This window comes from Elephas maximus, chromosome 25 (genome assembly GCF_024166365.1).
Source record: "Elephas maximus indicus isolate mEleMax1 chromosome 25, mEleMax1 primary haplotype, whole genome shotgun sequence".
Classification (NCBI taxonomy): Eukaryota; Metazoa; Chordata; class Mammalia; order Proboscidea; family Elephantidae; genus Elephas; species Elephas maximus.
In genome coordinates this window covers 8,131,907-8,146,509 of record NC_064843.1, presented here as the reverse complement: position 1 = coordinate 8,146,509, position 14,603 = coordinate 8,131,907, and the positions used below count along the sequence as shown (strand labels likewise).

Below are 14,603 nucleotides of genomic sequence, written 5' to 3'. Positions count from 1 at the left end.
TAAATATAAAGGTGAAATTAAGACATTTCCACATAAACACAAGTTTAGGGAATTCGTAAAAACCAAACTAAAACTACAAGAAATACCAAAGGGAGTCCTTTGGTTAGAAAATCAATAATATCAGGTATCAACCCAAGACTAGAACACTGGGCAGAGCAACCAGAAGTCAACACAAACAGGGAAATCCAAAAAGACAAAGCAAGATTAAAAAAAAAAAAAAAACCTCAAAACAGGGTAACGGTGATGTTATCATATAAAAGAAGACAACATTAAAATCATAAAGAGGGACTAAGAAATGTAATCATACACCTTCCATATGGAGAGGAAGATACGGTGACACAAAGAAATAACAGTTAGTTTTAAATTTAGTAACATGGGGTAAATAATGAGGTAACCACAAAAGAGACAAACTATTCTACTCATCAAAATAGAATACGAGGGAAAAATATAGACTCAGCAGAAACAAGACCAACAACAACAAATATGAGGAAAGGACAATATATAAAGAAAATCTACTCAGCACATAAAATCAAGTGGGAAAAAGAAACTGTCAACACACACACAAAAAGACATCAAAATGATAGCACTGAATTCATACCTGTCCATAATTACCCTGAATGTAAATGGGCTAAATGCACCAATAAAGAGACAGAGAGTGGCAGAATGGATTAAAAAACAAGATCTGTCTATAAGCTGCCTACAGGAGACACACCTTAGACTTAGAGACACAAACTAAAACTGAAAGGACAGAAAAAAATATGTCAAGCAAAGAACAATCAAAAAAGAGCAGGAGTGGCAATATTAATTTCTGACAAAATAGACTTTAAAGTTAAATCCATCAGAAAGAATAAGGAAGGACACTATTTAATGATTAAAGGGACAATATACCAAGAAGATATAACCATATTATAATATTTATGCACCCAATGACAGGGCTGCAAGATACATAAAACAAACTCTACCACTGTTGAAAAGTGAGAGAGACAGCTCCACAATAATAGTAGGAGACTTCAACATACCACTTTCGGTGAAGGACAGGACATCCAGAAAGAAGCTCAATGAAGACACGGAAGATCTAAATGCCACAATCAACCAACTTGACCTCGTAGACATATACAGAACACTCCACCCAACAGCAACCAACTATACTTTCTTTTCTAGTGCACATGGAACATTCTCTAGAATAGACCACATATTAGGTTATAAAGCAAGCCTTAGCAAAATCCAAAACACTGAAATATTACAATGCATCTTCTCTGAGCATAAGGCCATAAAAGTGGAAATCAATAACAGGAAAAGCAGAGAAAAGAAATCGAACACTTAGAAACTGAACAATACCCTGCTCAAAAAACACTGGATTATAGAAGACACTAAGAATGGAATAAAGAAATTCAGAGAATCCAGTAAGAATGAAAACACTTCGTATCAGAACCTTTCGGACACAGCAAAAGTGGTACTCAGAGGCCAATTTCTATCAATAAATCCACACATCCAAAAAGAAGAAAGGGCCAAAATCAAAGAATTATCCGTACAAATTGAACAAACAGAAAGAGAGCAACAAATGAAACCCACAGGCCCCAGAAGAAAACAAATAATAAATTTAGAGCTGAATTAAATGAAATAGAAAACAGAAAACAACTGAAAGAATTAACAAGACCAAAAGCTGATTTTTTGAAAAAATCAACAAAATTGATAAACCACTGGCCAAACTGACAAAATAAAAACAGGAGAGGGAGCAAATAACCGAATAAGAAATGAGAGGGGCGATATTACAACAGACCCAACTGAAATTAAAAGAATCATATCAGATTACTATGAAAAACTGTACTCTAACAAATTTGAAAACCTAGAAGTGGATGAATTCCTAGAAACACACTACCTACCTAAACTAACACAAACAGAGGTAGAATAACTAAATAGACCCATAACAAAAGAAGAGATTGAAAAGGTAATCAAAAATCTCCCAACAAAAAAAAAAGCCCTGGTCTGGACTGCTTCACTGCAGAGTTCTATCAAACTTTCAGAGAAGAGTTAATAAAACTACTACTAAAGGTATTTCAGAGCATAGAAAAGGACGGAATACTACCAAACTCATTCTATGAAGCCACCATGTCCCTGATACCAAAACCAGGTAAAGACACCACAAGAAAAGAAAATTATAGACCTATATCCCTCATGAATGTAGATGCAAAAATCCTCAACAAAATCCTAGCCAACAGAATTCAACAACATATCAAAAAAATAATTCACCATGACCAAGTGGGATTCACACCAGGCATGCAGGGATGGTTCAACATTAGAAAAACAATTAATGTAATCCACCACATAAATAAAAGACAAGAATCACATGATTTTATCAATTGATGCAAATAAGGCATTTGACAAAGTTCAACACTCATTCGTGATAAAAACTCTCAGCAATATAGGAATAGAAGGAAAATTCCTCAACATAATAAAGGGCATTTATACAAAGCCAGCAGCCCACATCTCCCTAAATGGAGAGAGCCTGACAACATTCCCATTGAGACTGGGAACCAGACAAGGATGCCCTTTATCACCACTCTTATTCAACATTGTGCTGGAAGTCCTAGCCAGAGCAATTAGGCTAGATAAAGAAATAAAGGGCATCCAGATTGGCAAGAAAGAAGTAAAAGTATCTCTATTTGCAGATGACATGATCTTATACACAGAAAACCCTAAAGAATCCTCAAGAAAACTACGGAAACTAATAGAAGAGTTTAGAGTATCGGGATACAAGATAAACATACAAAGATCAGTTGGATTCCTCTACACCAACAAAAAGAACATCGAAGAGGAAATCACCAAATCAATGCCATTTACAACAGCCACCAAGAAGATAAAATACTTAGGAATAATCTTACTAGAGATGTAAAAGACTTTTACAAAGAAAACTACAGTACACTTCTGCAAGAAACCAAAAGAGACGTACATAAGTGGAAAAACACACCTTGCTCGTGGATAGGAAGACTTAACATTATAAAAATGTCTATTCTACCAAAAGCGATCTATACATTCAAAGCAATTCCAATCCAAATCCTAACAATATTCTTCAATGAGATGGAGAAACAAATCACCAACTTCATATGGAAGGGAAAGAGGCCCCGGATAAATAAGGCATTACTGAAAAAGAACAAAGTGGGAGGCCTTACTTTACTTCATTTTAGAACCTATCATACCACCATAGTAGTCAAAACAGCCTGGTACTGGTACAACAACAGATACATGGACCAATGGAACAGAATTCAGAATCCAGACATAAATCCATCCACACATGAGCAGTTGATATTTGACAAAGGCCCCAAAACAGTTAAATGGGGAAAAGACAGTCTTTTTAACAAATGGTGCTGGCAGAACTGGATATCCATCTGCAAAAAAATGAAACAAGACCCATACCTCACTCCATGCACAAAAACAAACTCAAAATGGATCAAAGACCTAAATATAAAATCTAAAACGATAAAGATCATGGAAGAAAAAATAGGGACAATGTTAGGAGCCCTAATACATGGCATAAACAGTATACAAAACTTTACAAAGAATGCAGGAGAAAAACTAGGTAACTGGGAGCTCCTAAAAATCAAACACCTATGCTCATCCAAAGACTTCACCAAGAGTAAAAAGACTCCCTACAGACTGGGAAAAAGTTTTTAGCTATGACATTTCTGATCTGCACCTTATCTCTAAAATCTACATACTGCAAAAACTCAACTGCAAAAAGACAAATAACCCAATTAGAAAATGGGCAAAAGATATGAATAGACACTTCACTAAAGAAGACATTCAGGTAGCTAACATATACATGAGGAAATGTTCACCATCATTAGCCATTAGAGAAATGCAGATCAAAACTACAATGAGATTTCAGCTCACTCCAACAAGGCTGGCATTAATCCAAAAAATACAAAATCATAAATGTTGGAGAGGCTGTGGAGAGATTTGAATAGTTATACATTGCTGGTGGGAATGTAAAATGGTACAACCACTTTGGAAATCGATTTGGCACTTCCTTAAAAAGGTAGAACCAGCACTACCATACAATCCAGCAATCCTACTCCTTGGAATATATCCTAGAGAAATAAGAGCCTTTACACAAACAGATATATGCACACCCATGTTTACTGCAGGACTGTTTACAACAGCAAAAAGATGGAAGCAACCAAGGTGCCCATCAACGGATGAATGGATAAATAAATTATGGTATATTCACACAATGGAATACTACGCATTGATAAAGAACAGTGAGGAATCTGTGAAACATTTTAACATGGAGGAACCTGGAAGGCATTATGCTGAGTGAAATTAGTCAGTTGCAAAAGGACAAATATTGTATAAGACTGCTATTGTAAGAACTTGAGAAACAGTTTCAACTGAGAAGAAAACATTCTTTTGTGGTTATGAGAGGGGGCAGGGTGGGAGGGGGTATTCACTAATTAGATAGTAGATAAGAACTACTCTAGATGAAGGGAAAGACAACACAGAATACACGGGAGGTCAGCACAGTGGGACTAAACCAAAAGCAGTTTCCTGAATAAACTGAATTCTTCAAAGGCCAGTGTAGCAGGGACAGGGGTTCGGGGACCATGGTTTCAGGGGACATCTAAGTCAATTAGCATAATAAAATCTATTAAGAAAACATTCTGCATCCCACTTTGAAGCGTGGCATCTGGGGTCTTAAACGCTAGCAAGCAGCCATCTAAGATGCATCAATTGGTCTCAACCCACCTGGATTAAAGAAGAATGAACACCAAGGACACAAGGCGACGATGAGCCCAAGAGACAGAAAGGGCCACATAAATCAGAGACTACATCATCCTGAGACCAGAAGAACTAGATGGTGCCCGGCTATAACTGATGACTGCCCTGACAGGGAACACAACACAGAACCCCTGAGGGAGCAGAAGAGCAGTGGGATGTAGATCCCCAAATTCTCTTAAAAAGACTAGCCTCCAAATTCTCTTAAAAAGACTAGCCTTAATGCTCTGACTGAGACTAGAGGGACCCCGGTGGTCATGGCCCCCAGACCTTCTGTTGGCCCAGGACAGGAAACATTCCCGAAGCCAACTCTTCAGGCATGGATTGGACTGGACAATGGGCTGGAGAGGGATACTGGTGAGGAGTGAGCTTCTTGGATCAGGTGGACACTTGAGACTATGTTGGCAACTCCTGCCTGGACGGGAGATGAGAGAGTGGAGGGGGTTAGAAGCTGGCAAAATGGGCATGAAAAAAGAGAGTGGAGGGAAAGAGCGGGCTGTCTCATTAGGGGGAGAGTAATTGGGAGTGTGTAGCAAGGTGTACATGGGTTTTGTGTGAGAGCCTGACTTGATTTGTAAACTTTCACTTAAAGCACAATAAAAATGACAAAAAAAAGTGAACTACACAGCTATGACATAACATAGCCATTGCACTTACCTCAGTGGATTTACCTAAGGGAAAGAAAAGCATACATCTACATGTCCACAAGAATATTCACAACATCTTTTTTTTTTTTTTTAATACCCCAAATTGGCAACATTCTAAATGTCTAGTAACAGGTGAATGGATAAACAAATTGAAATATACCCATACAATGGAATTCTTCCATGCAATAAAAAGGAATAAACTATCGATACATACAACATGGTCAAATCTAAACTACATATATAGTACATACTGCACGATTACATTTATATAAAATTCTAGAAATTGCAAACTTATCCACAGGGAAGGAAACAGATGGGTGGTGGGGGAAGGAGGAATGAATTAAAAGGAACACAAGAAACTTTTAGGGCTGACCACTATGTATGACGAAGAAGAACTGATGCATTTGAATTATGGTGTTGGTGAAGAATACTGAATATACCACAGACTGCCAGAAGAAGGGACAAATCTGTCTTGGAAGAAGTACAGCCAGAATGCTCCTTAAAAGCCAGGATGACGAGAGTTCGTCTCACATATTTTGGACGTGTTAAAAAAAAAAAAAAAATTTTTTTTTTTTTTTTTTATCAGGAGGGACCAGTCCCTGGAGAAGGACATCCTGCTTCGTAAAGTAGAGAGTCAGCAAAAAAGAGGGAGTCCCTCAACAAGATAGGCTGACACTGTGGTTTTAACAACTGACTCAAACATAGCAAAGACTGTTGAGGATGGCACAGGACCAGGCAGCATTTCGTTCTGTTGTACACAGGGTTGCTGTGAGTTGGAACCAACTCAATGGCACCTAATGACAACAACATGTTTATTAACTTGACTGTGGTCACGGTATATACATATGTCTAGATTTATTGACTTCCTCAACCTGGATAGAGACTATCTACAAAACATCTTCAACTAATATCATACTTAATGGCAAAATATTAAATCCTCTCCCCAAGCCACGATCAAGAACTAGGTGAAGATGTTCACTTTTACCACTTCTATTCAGTATTGAAAAACCTGTGCAGCACAGTTCTACTCTGAAACACATGGGGTTACCATGACTCAGAGTCGACTTCATGGCAACATGTTTTTTTTTTTTTTAATTCAGTATCGTACTAGAAGTTCTAGTCATTTTGATAAAGCAAGAAAATGAAATAAAAGAAATGAGCATCAGAAAACAGAACAGGGCACCAAGAAAGAGGCTCACACTTAAAGAGTTATTTGATTTTCAGCAAAAAGATCAAAGAAATCCAGTGGGGAAAGGATTTTCAACAAACAGAGCTAGAATAACTGCACATCTGTATTTAAAAAAAAAAGAATCTCAACTGCTACCTCACACCATAACCCAGCATTTATGATCAATGCTTCACAGACCTAAACATAAAAAAAGTTAAAACCATAAAGTTTTTATAGAAAAATAGGTGAACATCTTTATAACTTGTGGTGTCATTAGGTGCCACCGAGTCGGTTCCAACTCACAGCAACCCTATGTACAACAGAAGGAAATACTGCCCGGTCCTGCACCATCCTCACAATTGTTGTTATGTTTGAGCCCATTGTTTCAGCCGCTGTGTCAGTTCATCTTCATAAGGGTTTTCCTTTTTTTCTCTGACCTTCCACTTTACCAAGCACAATGTCCTTCTCCAGGGACTGGTCCCTCCAGATAACATGTCCAAAGTATGTGAGATGAAGTCTCACCATCCTCGCTTCTAAGAAGCACTGTGTGGCCTTTGTAACTTAGCAGTAGTCAAACATTTCTTAGGTCCCAGAAACCAACCTTAGAAAAAAAAAATGATAAACTGGACTTCGTCAAGTTTAAAAGCTTCTGCTTATCAAAGACACCATTAAAAAAATGAACAGGCAAGGCACAGATTGGGAGAAAATACTCACATGACATATATCTATCACAGGATTGGTATCCAGGATACATAAGAACTCCTAAAAATTAGTAATAAAACTCAATAATAAAAGACAGTGCAACAAAAAATGGAAAAATATTGAAACAGATACTTCCCCAAAAATGATATATGAATGGCCAACAAGCACATGAAAAAGTGTTCAACATCACTGGTTATTTTGGGAAATGCAAATAAAAACCGCAGATACCACTACATAACTATCAAAATGATTAAAATAGGTTTTGATATCTGAATTAACAGCAGCACCAATTGCAATTCAAGCATTTCCAATTATACGGGTAGAGAAAAAAAATGTTTGCATTTAGTCAAACAAATGGGATGGAAGGTAAGAACCTTGAACATATTAGCAAGAGAGATGTCAAAGTGACTGATGATAGGCTCTAGACTAGCTAGGGAAGAAAATAAGGGCAGGAGGAAGCTGAACCTTAGGGGGAAACATGGAGTCAGAGAACTTGATATTGGAACTACTAAATTGATGAGCGGGAACATATGAAAATGTTGATCTTGTTTCCATGAGTCTATTTGTTTTCCTAGAGAGCATGCAACTTCTACTTCATGTAAATTACAGAAAATAAGTCTAGTACCTTCAATGCTGTACAAATGTACTGTTTCCTCAGGCACAGTGACTGCTTCCCACTGATGATCCTTAAATTTAAAAATAGGTTTTGACAATAAATAGGTAGCTAGATAAATAATTTGTTTCTGAATTAAAGCTTCATTAAACACCAGGTTTTAGGTTATATAAACAAGAAAGGTTATTTTTTACAATCATTCATACCCAGTGGATATAACACAGTGCATCAACTAACTACATAATATATTGTGCACATCACATTTAATCTACTTACTCTCACTTTTTAGAGAAAATGATGATGTTGATGAATTCCAGGGTTTTCTATTCTTGACCAAAACGACTGTCCATTGATATTTATTAGAGGATACTCTTTAAAAACGTGTTACAATCCTGTCATTTCTTCCTTTGAAATGTTTCATGAAGTGATACTCCCCTCTCAATTCCCACTATAACAATTCCCAGGGCCTATAACCACAGTACTCATTGTCCTTACATTCAATCCTCGGATGCACATGAAAAGTAACTTAAAATGTTTTTCCCTTCTAAGTGTTTTCACTGAAAATTTGTATAACAATAAAACCATACTGAATTTACAAAGAAAGTCATAGTAAAAATTAGACAGCATTCCTGAAAGATGGGACCCTATAGCCTTCCAGTAAACCTGTGAGAGAAATACATCCAATTCTGTTATTTAAAGATAACTGACTCTATAGAAACTCCCCTAAACCGTCAATCTTCTCACTAACTCCCTCTACTTCTTCGCCTTAATTGTAACTAGTTTATACCCCAAGGGCATAGCCCTCTCCAGTTAAGGTGCCATCTCTCCCAAACCTCCAAACCTCAGGATCCGGAAGACAAGGTTTGTATCCTCCCCTCTCCCCAAAGCTTTCAGCTGTCTCATATTTCTCTCTATCTGTGCGTAAGAAACTTGCTTCTTTGAGACACATGCCATCTGACATACTCTACAACCACTGATTATTATCATCTACCAACTTCCAAGTGGCTCTTTCTTATGTATTGAGGACTCTAACACCTGGTTCACTGCCTTCCTTTAAAAAAATATATATATTTTGGAAATTTTCAAGCAGATTTTTAAAATATAGAAATCATAGTATAATGAACTCTAAATATACCCTCACCCAGCTTCAACAGTTATCAATACACTGCACCCACCTTGTTTCAGCTACACCCACCTCCTTCCAAATACACTCTTTACGCCTCACCTCCATTTATTCCCCAATCTCCCTCTCTATTGGCTCCTCACCACCAACTTTAAAATGTTATCTTTAAATTGAAAGTACCTAACAAAAAATCTCCCTTGAACTACTCTCTCTAGCTACTAAAGTGCTCTCTTTCCCTTAACCTGATGTCTTTACTTCCTCATCAAATAATTCAACTTTTCAGGAATGCCCAAATCCTCATCATTTAAGTGAAAAGAACTCTTTGATGGGTTAGCAGTTTTTATTTTATATAAACCCCAACTGTATTTGACAGTGTTGACCATTTCCTCTTTAAAAAACTATGCCCTTTGAATTTGTTGTCGTTGGGCTGATTTTTCAAGTATGCTTCTGGTTATCCTATAGAAATTGTGGTTCTAGGCACTCATTAAATCTCAAGAGTTTCACTTATTATCTATATAAAATGGCTTCTAAATCTCTACTTGTGGCTCAGTTCCCTCACCTGAGCCTCAAAACAACATATCCAAGTACTCACCAGATATCTTCAGCTGACTATATCTCCAAATCAGTATTTTCAATGCCGAACTCATAATCTTTCCCTTATAAAACTTATCCTCCTGTGAAAAGCATACCCATCATCTAGCTACCCAAATTTTATTAATCCTTCCTCTTTTTACTAAAACATATCACCAAGGCCTGTGTAATTCTACCTTCTCTCAAGTTTTTCTGAAATCCATTCATTTTCACCCATCCCCATAATCACTTCCAAAAACGATGCCACCATGATTTCACCTGGATTACTGCAAAGCCTCTTAACTGCCTATGGTCTTGTCCCTTTTTCAATCCACTCTCCCTACTAGATCCAGGAGAATCTTATACATAAATGTGATCACTGGATCCCCAGTGCCTTGCATAGTATCTGGCACATAGTAAGTTCTAAATATATATCTGTTGAATTGATATAACCCCCAACTTTTGGTCCACATTGCCTTATTTCTTACCAATCCCTTCTGAGCTCTCTATACCATGCTATGTTCAGATACAACGTATCTTTCAGTTCTTTGAATATTTCATTTATTCATTCTTGCAACAAATACCAGCCCTTAAATAGCTATAAGCAGACAGGTCTTTGATCTTACATTCTCTTGGGGGTGGGGGCGGGGGAGGGACACAATGAACTACAAATAAAATGATTTTAAATAATAATTACTATAAAGGCAATAAAATAGCACAGTGTGATAGAATGTGGCTGGGAGGGTACTTTAGGTTGAGTGACAAGAGAATACCTATACAGAGAGCTGACATTTGTGCTGAAAATTAAATGAGAAGGAACTAAGATGTGTAGATCCAGAAGAGGTGTTCTAGGTAGTAGAACCAGCAAATAGGAAAACCCCAGAGGGATTAGAGAAGAAAAAAAAAAAAAAAAAAGAATGCCGCTGGAAAACAGTGAGCAAAAAGAATGGTATAAAATGTCAGAGAAATAGCAATGGGCCACCACATAAAGAGCCTTGAATGCCATGTTAAAGAGACAAAAGAAGGATTTTAAGTAGCCACTCCAAAAGGCTGGAGGTTCGAGTCTACTCAGAGGCACCTCAGAAGAATGCCTGGTGATCTACTTCCAAAAAAATCGGCCACTGAAAATCCTATGGAGCACAGTTGTACTCTAACACATGAGTCAGAATTGACTGGATAGTATCCAGTTACATGGAGAATGGGCTCTAGGAAGAACAAGAGGGAAAACAGGAAGTCCACACTACTGTCACATAAATCCAGAGGACAGGGGATTCTAAACATAATTTTGGAAAGAAGAGTCTTACAGCATCTAGACCAAACTCTACACTATAAACCAAAAACAAAAAAACAAAAAACTAAAACCAAACCTGTTACGTCAAGCTGATTCCAACTCACAATAACCCTACAGGACAGAGTAGAACTGCCCCGTAGGGTTTCCAAGGCGCAGCTGGTGAACTCAAACTGCTGACCTTTTGGTTAGCAGCCAAATGCTTAACCTCTGTGCTACCAGGGCTCCATCTACAACATAGCAGGCATTTAATACTTATAAATGCACTTTATATGTTCCTTGTCACATAGGACACTATAGTTTAATTGTTCATTTTCTTGTGTGATTCATTCATTAGACCAAGATGTTTAAAGGCAAGGACCACACCTATCCTATTCTATCCCCTTTCCCCAAAATGATAATGGAGTTCCCAAAAGAAACCCCAGTTAAAAGTACTCCTACAAATCCTACAGGAATATATATACTAATGAAATCTGTAATTAACCCTTTTCTGAAAAGCAGATGTATTGTTGGAAGTAGATTTTAATCAAGCATTCTAATAAAGTACTCTAAAATAAAAAGGAATAAAGGCATTTGGAAATCCAATAGTCATTTGGTTAATCTTCATCTACAAAGAGCTTACCCGGAACAAAAACCAGATTTCACAGAAATAAACTAAAAAGACCAAGGCCTCAGTACAATATAACCAACTAAAACCAGATCAGTAAACACTGATCAACTCTTACTCAGATTGTGGCAAACTGGCTATGCTGTCTGAGCTAGAAGTATGGCAACTGTGCCAAACATGAGGGGGTAGCTATGAGGAAACAAATGGCTCAAGGATTTTCCTCAGGTCAAAAAGGGGTCAGAAGACACCCATGTTCACTGCAGCACTGTTTACAACAGCAAAAAGATGGATGCAACAAAGGTGCCCATCAATGGATAAATGGGCAAATAAATTATGGTATATTCACACGATGGAATACTACACAACAATTGAGAGCAATGATGAATCTGTGAAACATTTCATATCATGGAGGAATCTGGAAGCCATTATGCTGAGTGAAATTAGTCAGCTGCAAAATGACAAAGATTGTATGAGACCACTACTATAAGAACTCAAGAAACAGTTTAAACAGAAGAAAATATTCTTTGATGGTTACAGGGTGGGGAGGGAGGGAGAGGAGTATTCATTAATTAGATAGTAGGCAAGAACTATTTTAGGTGCAGGGAAAGACAACATACAATACAGGCGAAGCCAGCACAACTGGACTAAGCCAAAAGCAAAGAAGTTTCCTGAATATAACTGAACACTTTGAAGCCCAGAGTAGCAGGGATGGGGGTCTGGGGACCACGGTTTCCAGGGACATCTAGGTCAACTGGTATAAAAAAATGCATTAAGAATACATTCTCCATCCCACTTTGGTGAATGGCAACTGGGGTCTTAAATGCTAGCAAGCAGCCATCTATGATGCATCAATTGGTCTCAATATACCTGCAGCAAAGAAGAATGAAGAACACCAAAGACACAAGGTAATTATGAGCCCAAGAGACAGAAAGGGCCACATAAACCAGAGACTACATCAGTCTGACACCAGAAGAACTACATGGTGCCCAGCTACAACCAATGACTGCCCTGACAGGGAACACAACAGAGAACCCCTGAGGGAGCAGGAAAACAGTGGAATGCAAACCTCAGATTCTCGTAAGAAGACCAGACTTAATGGTCTGAGACTGGAGGGACCCTCGAGGTCATGGTCCAGGACCTTCTGTTACCCCAAGACTGGAACCATTCCCAAGGCCAACTCTTCAGACAGGGGTTGGACTGGACTATAAGACAGAAAATGATACTGGTGAGGAGTGAGTTTCACGGCTCAAGTAGACACCTGAGACTATGTGGGCAGCTCCTGTCTGGAGGCGAGATGAGAAGGCAGAGGGGGACAGGAGCTGGCTGAATGGACATGGGCAATACAGGGTGGAGAGGAGGAGTGTGCTGCCTCATTAGGGGAGGAGCAGCTAGGAATACACAGCAAGGTAAGATAAGCTTTTGTGTGACAGACTGACTTGATTTGTAAACTTTCACATAAAGCACAATAAAAAAAAAAGTGGTCAGAAGAAAATATGCCACTTGGTCAGAAGGTTTAAACATAGCATAGAATGTAGCATAGAAGGAAAATTCACTTCCAAATGATTTTATGAATAAATAAGTGAAAACCACCGGTCATTATCTGTTAACGTTATTTTTAATTGAGTGTCTCTGTATATATGAGTAACTGGCTGTCTTTCAGGACTCAATTCTTTTTGTTCATGTGAATGTAAAATTTCATTTGTCATTAGCAGATAATTTATTTCTGAAAAGCTTATAAATGTTAAAAAAAAAAGATTAGTACTAAAATTTGCCATTAATTTTCTTTCATAATAAAACACCATAAATTATTTTCATTTTTAATTAGCTTGGTAGGTTACCATGTTAAGCTAAACTACTAGAGTTAACACTGAAATCTATTAAAACAGGTAGAAAAAATATAGAGAAATCCACAATCTTGAAGTGCACTTAAATTTATATATATACATAAAAAATAACATGGAGGAAATAAGGCTTACATCATTATCTCCAGCAATGTAGAACGAGAGAGTGTGGCTACCCAGATTAAAATCAATCCAAAATTCCTCAAGTTTTTCATCTGATGGTATTTGTAACTAATAAAACAAAACACGTAAAACTAGTACATACTGTACTTTTAACAATGACAACAGAAAATTATGACCATGCTATATTCATGGCTGAGTTTATTTGAAGTATAACTGGAAGGGGAGGGAAGAGAAAGAGCAGAGAAGTGTAATATTTAGATCAGTCTAGAAACAATCGAAGGAAATGCTGCTTTAATATTTTACAGAGCAATTAGCTAGTTCCAAGAAATCACAAATATTCCAAGTGCTAACAGAGGCAGAAAATACTAGTTTGAATGTATTCATGAATGATAGACTCATCTGGGCTTGATTAATGAAACAGAGGAACATTTGGAAAAGCAAATCCTTTACATTTTAAAGTTATCCTGGGCTGCAGGTATTGTTTCATAAAATGTCACTGTCTGATACAGAAGGCTAGACTAGCAGTATTTGTGATCTAATTATGACTATTTTTTAATGTTCTTATCAATGCATAATCCCTAATTCAGTGGACCCTCGCATCGAAAATCATCCTATAACTTAAAAAAAAAGGTATACATTTTAAACTTACTTCATATTTATCAAGAAATGCCGATAAACAAGGAAATGTAAAGACCCTGAAATAAAAAGTAGCTCAAGTTAAAGAAAAAAATAAACCTTCACAGCATAGTCTTGTCTAGCCATAGAAATCATGTCTAGGATCCAAAGAAATCAGGAAGAATTTATAACAAATAAGAGCATCCCTCCTTCTTTATTAACTTTTTAAAGTAAAATTTTAATGGAAGTTTATTTCTGTAGAGAAAAGCATATGACTTTGAGGATACTACTCAACCTACCATTCTGATTAAAGTGACTGTACCAGTTGCGTACGTGTGTGCTATCAACTATAAGCAGAGATTCTTAATTTAGCTTATACTAGTTATACAATGGAAGTTCCCATAGAATTTCAATGAGAAAATAAAAGGAGAAGTGAATAATGCTAATAAAAATGGCTGAATTTATTAAAATTTCCTTAGACTGATATTATTTTGAGCACTCAGCATACAATTATCTCATTTAATCTTCAAAAG

General features: G+C 37.2%; 1 protein-coding gene across 1 annotated transcript in view; it reads right to left on the bottom strand.

The window, feature by feature from the left end:
• The window catches only part of SYCP2 (synaptonemal complex protein 2), an 82,371-nt gene that overhangs the window by 57,495 nt on the left and 10,273 nt on the right, over nucleotides 1-14,603 (bottom strand). The window contains exons 11-13 of the mRNA XM_049869204.1: nucleotides 14,105-14,150; nucleotides 13,468-13,563; nucleotides 7,916-7,976 (exon numbers count right to left, since the gene is read on the bottom strand). Of these exons, the coding sequence (XP_049725161.1) occupies nucleotides 7,916-7,976; nucleotides 13,468-13,563; nucleotides 14,105-14,150 (203 nt within the window). The remainder of the gene's footprint in view (nucleotides 1-7,915; nucleotides 7,977-13,467; nucleotides 13,564-14,104; nucleotides 14,151-14,603) is intronic.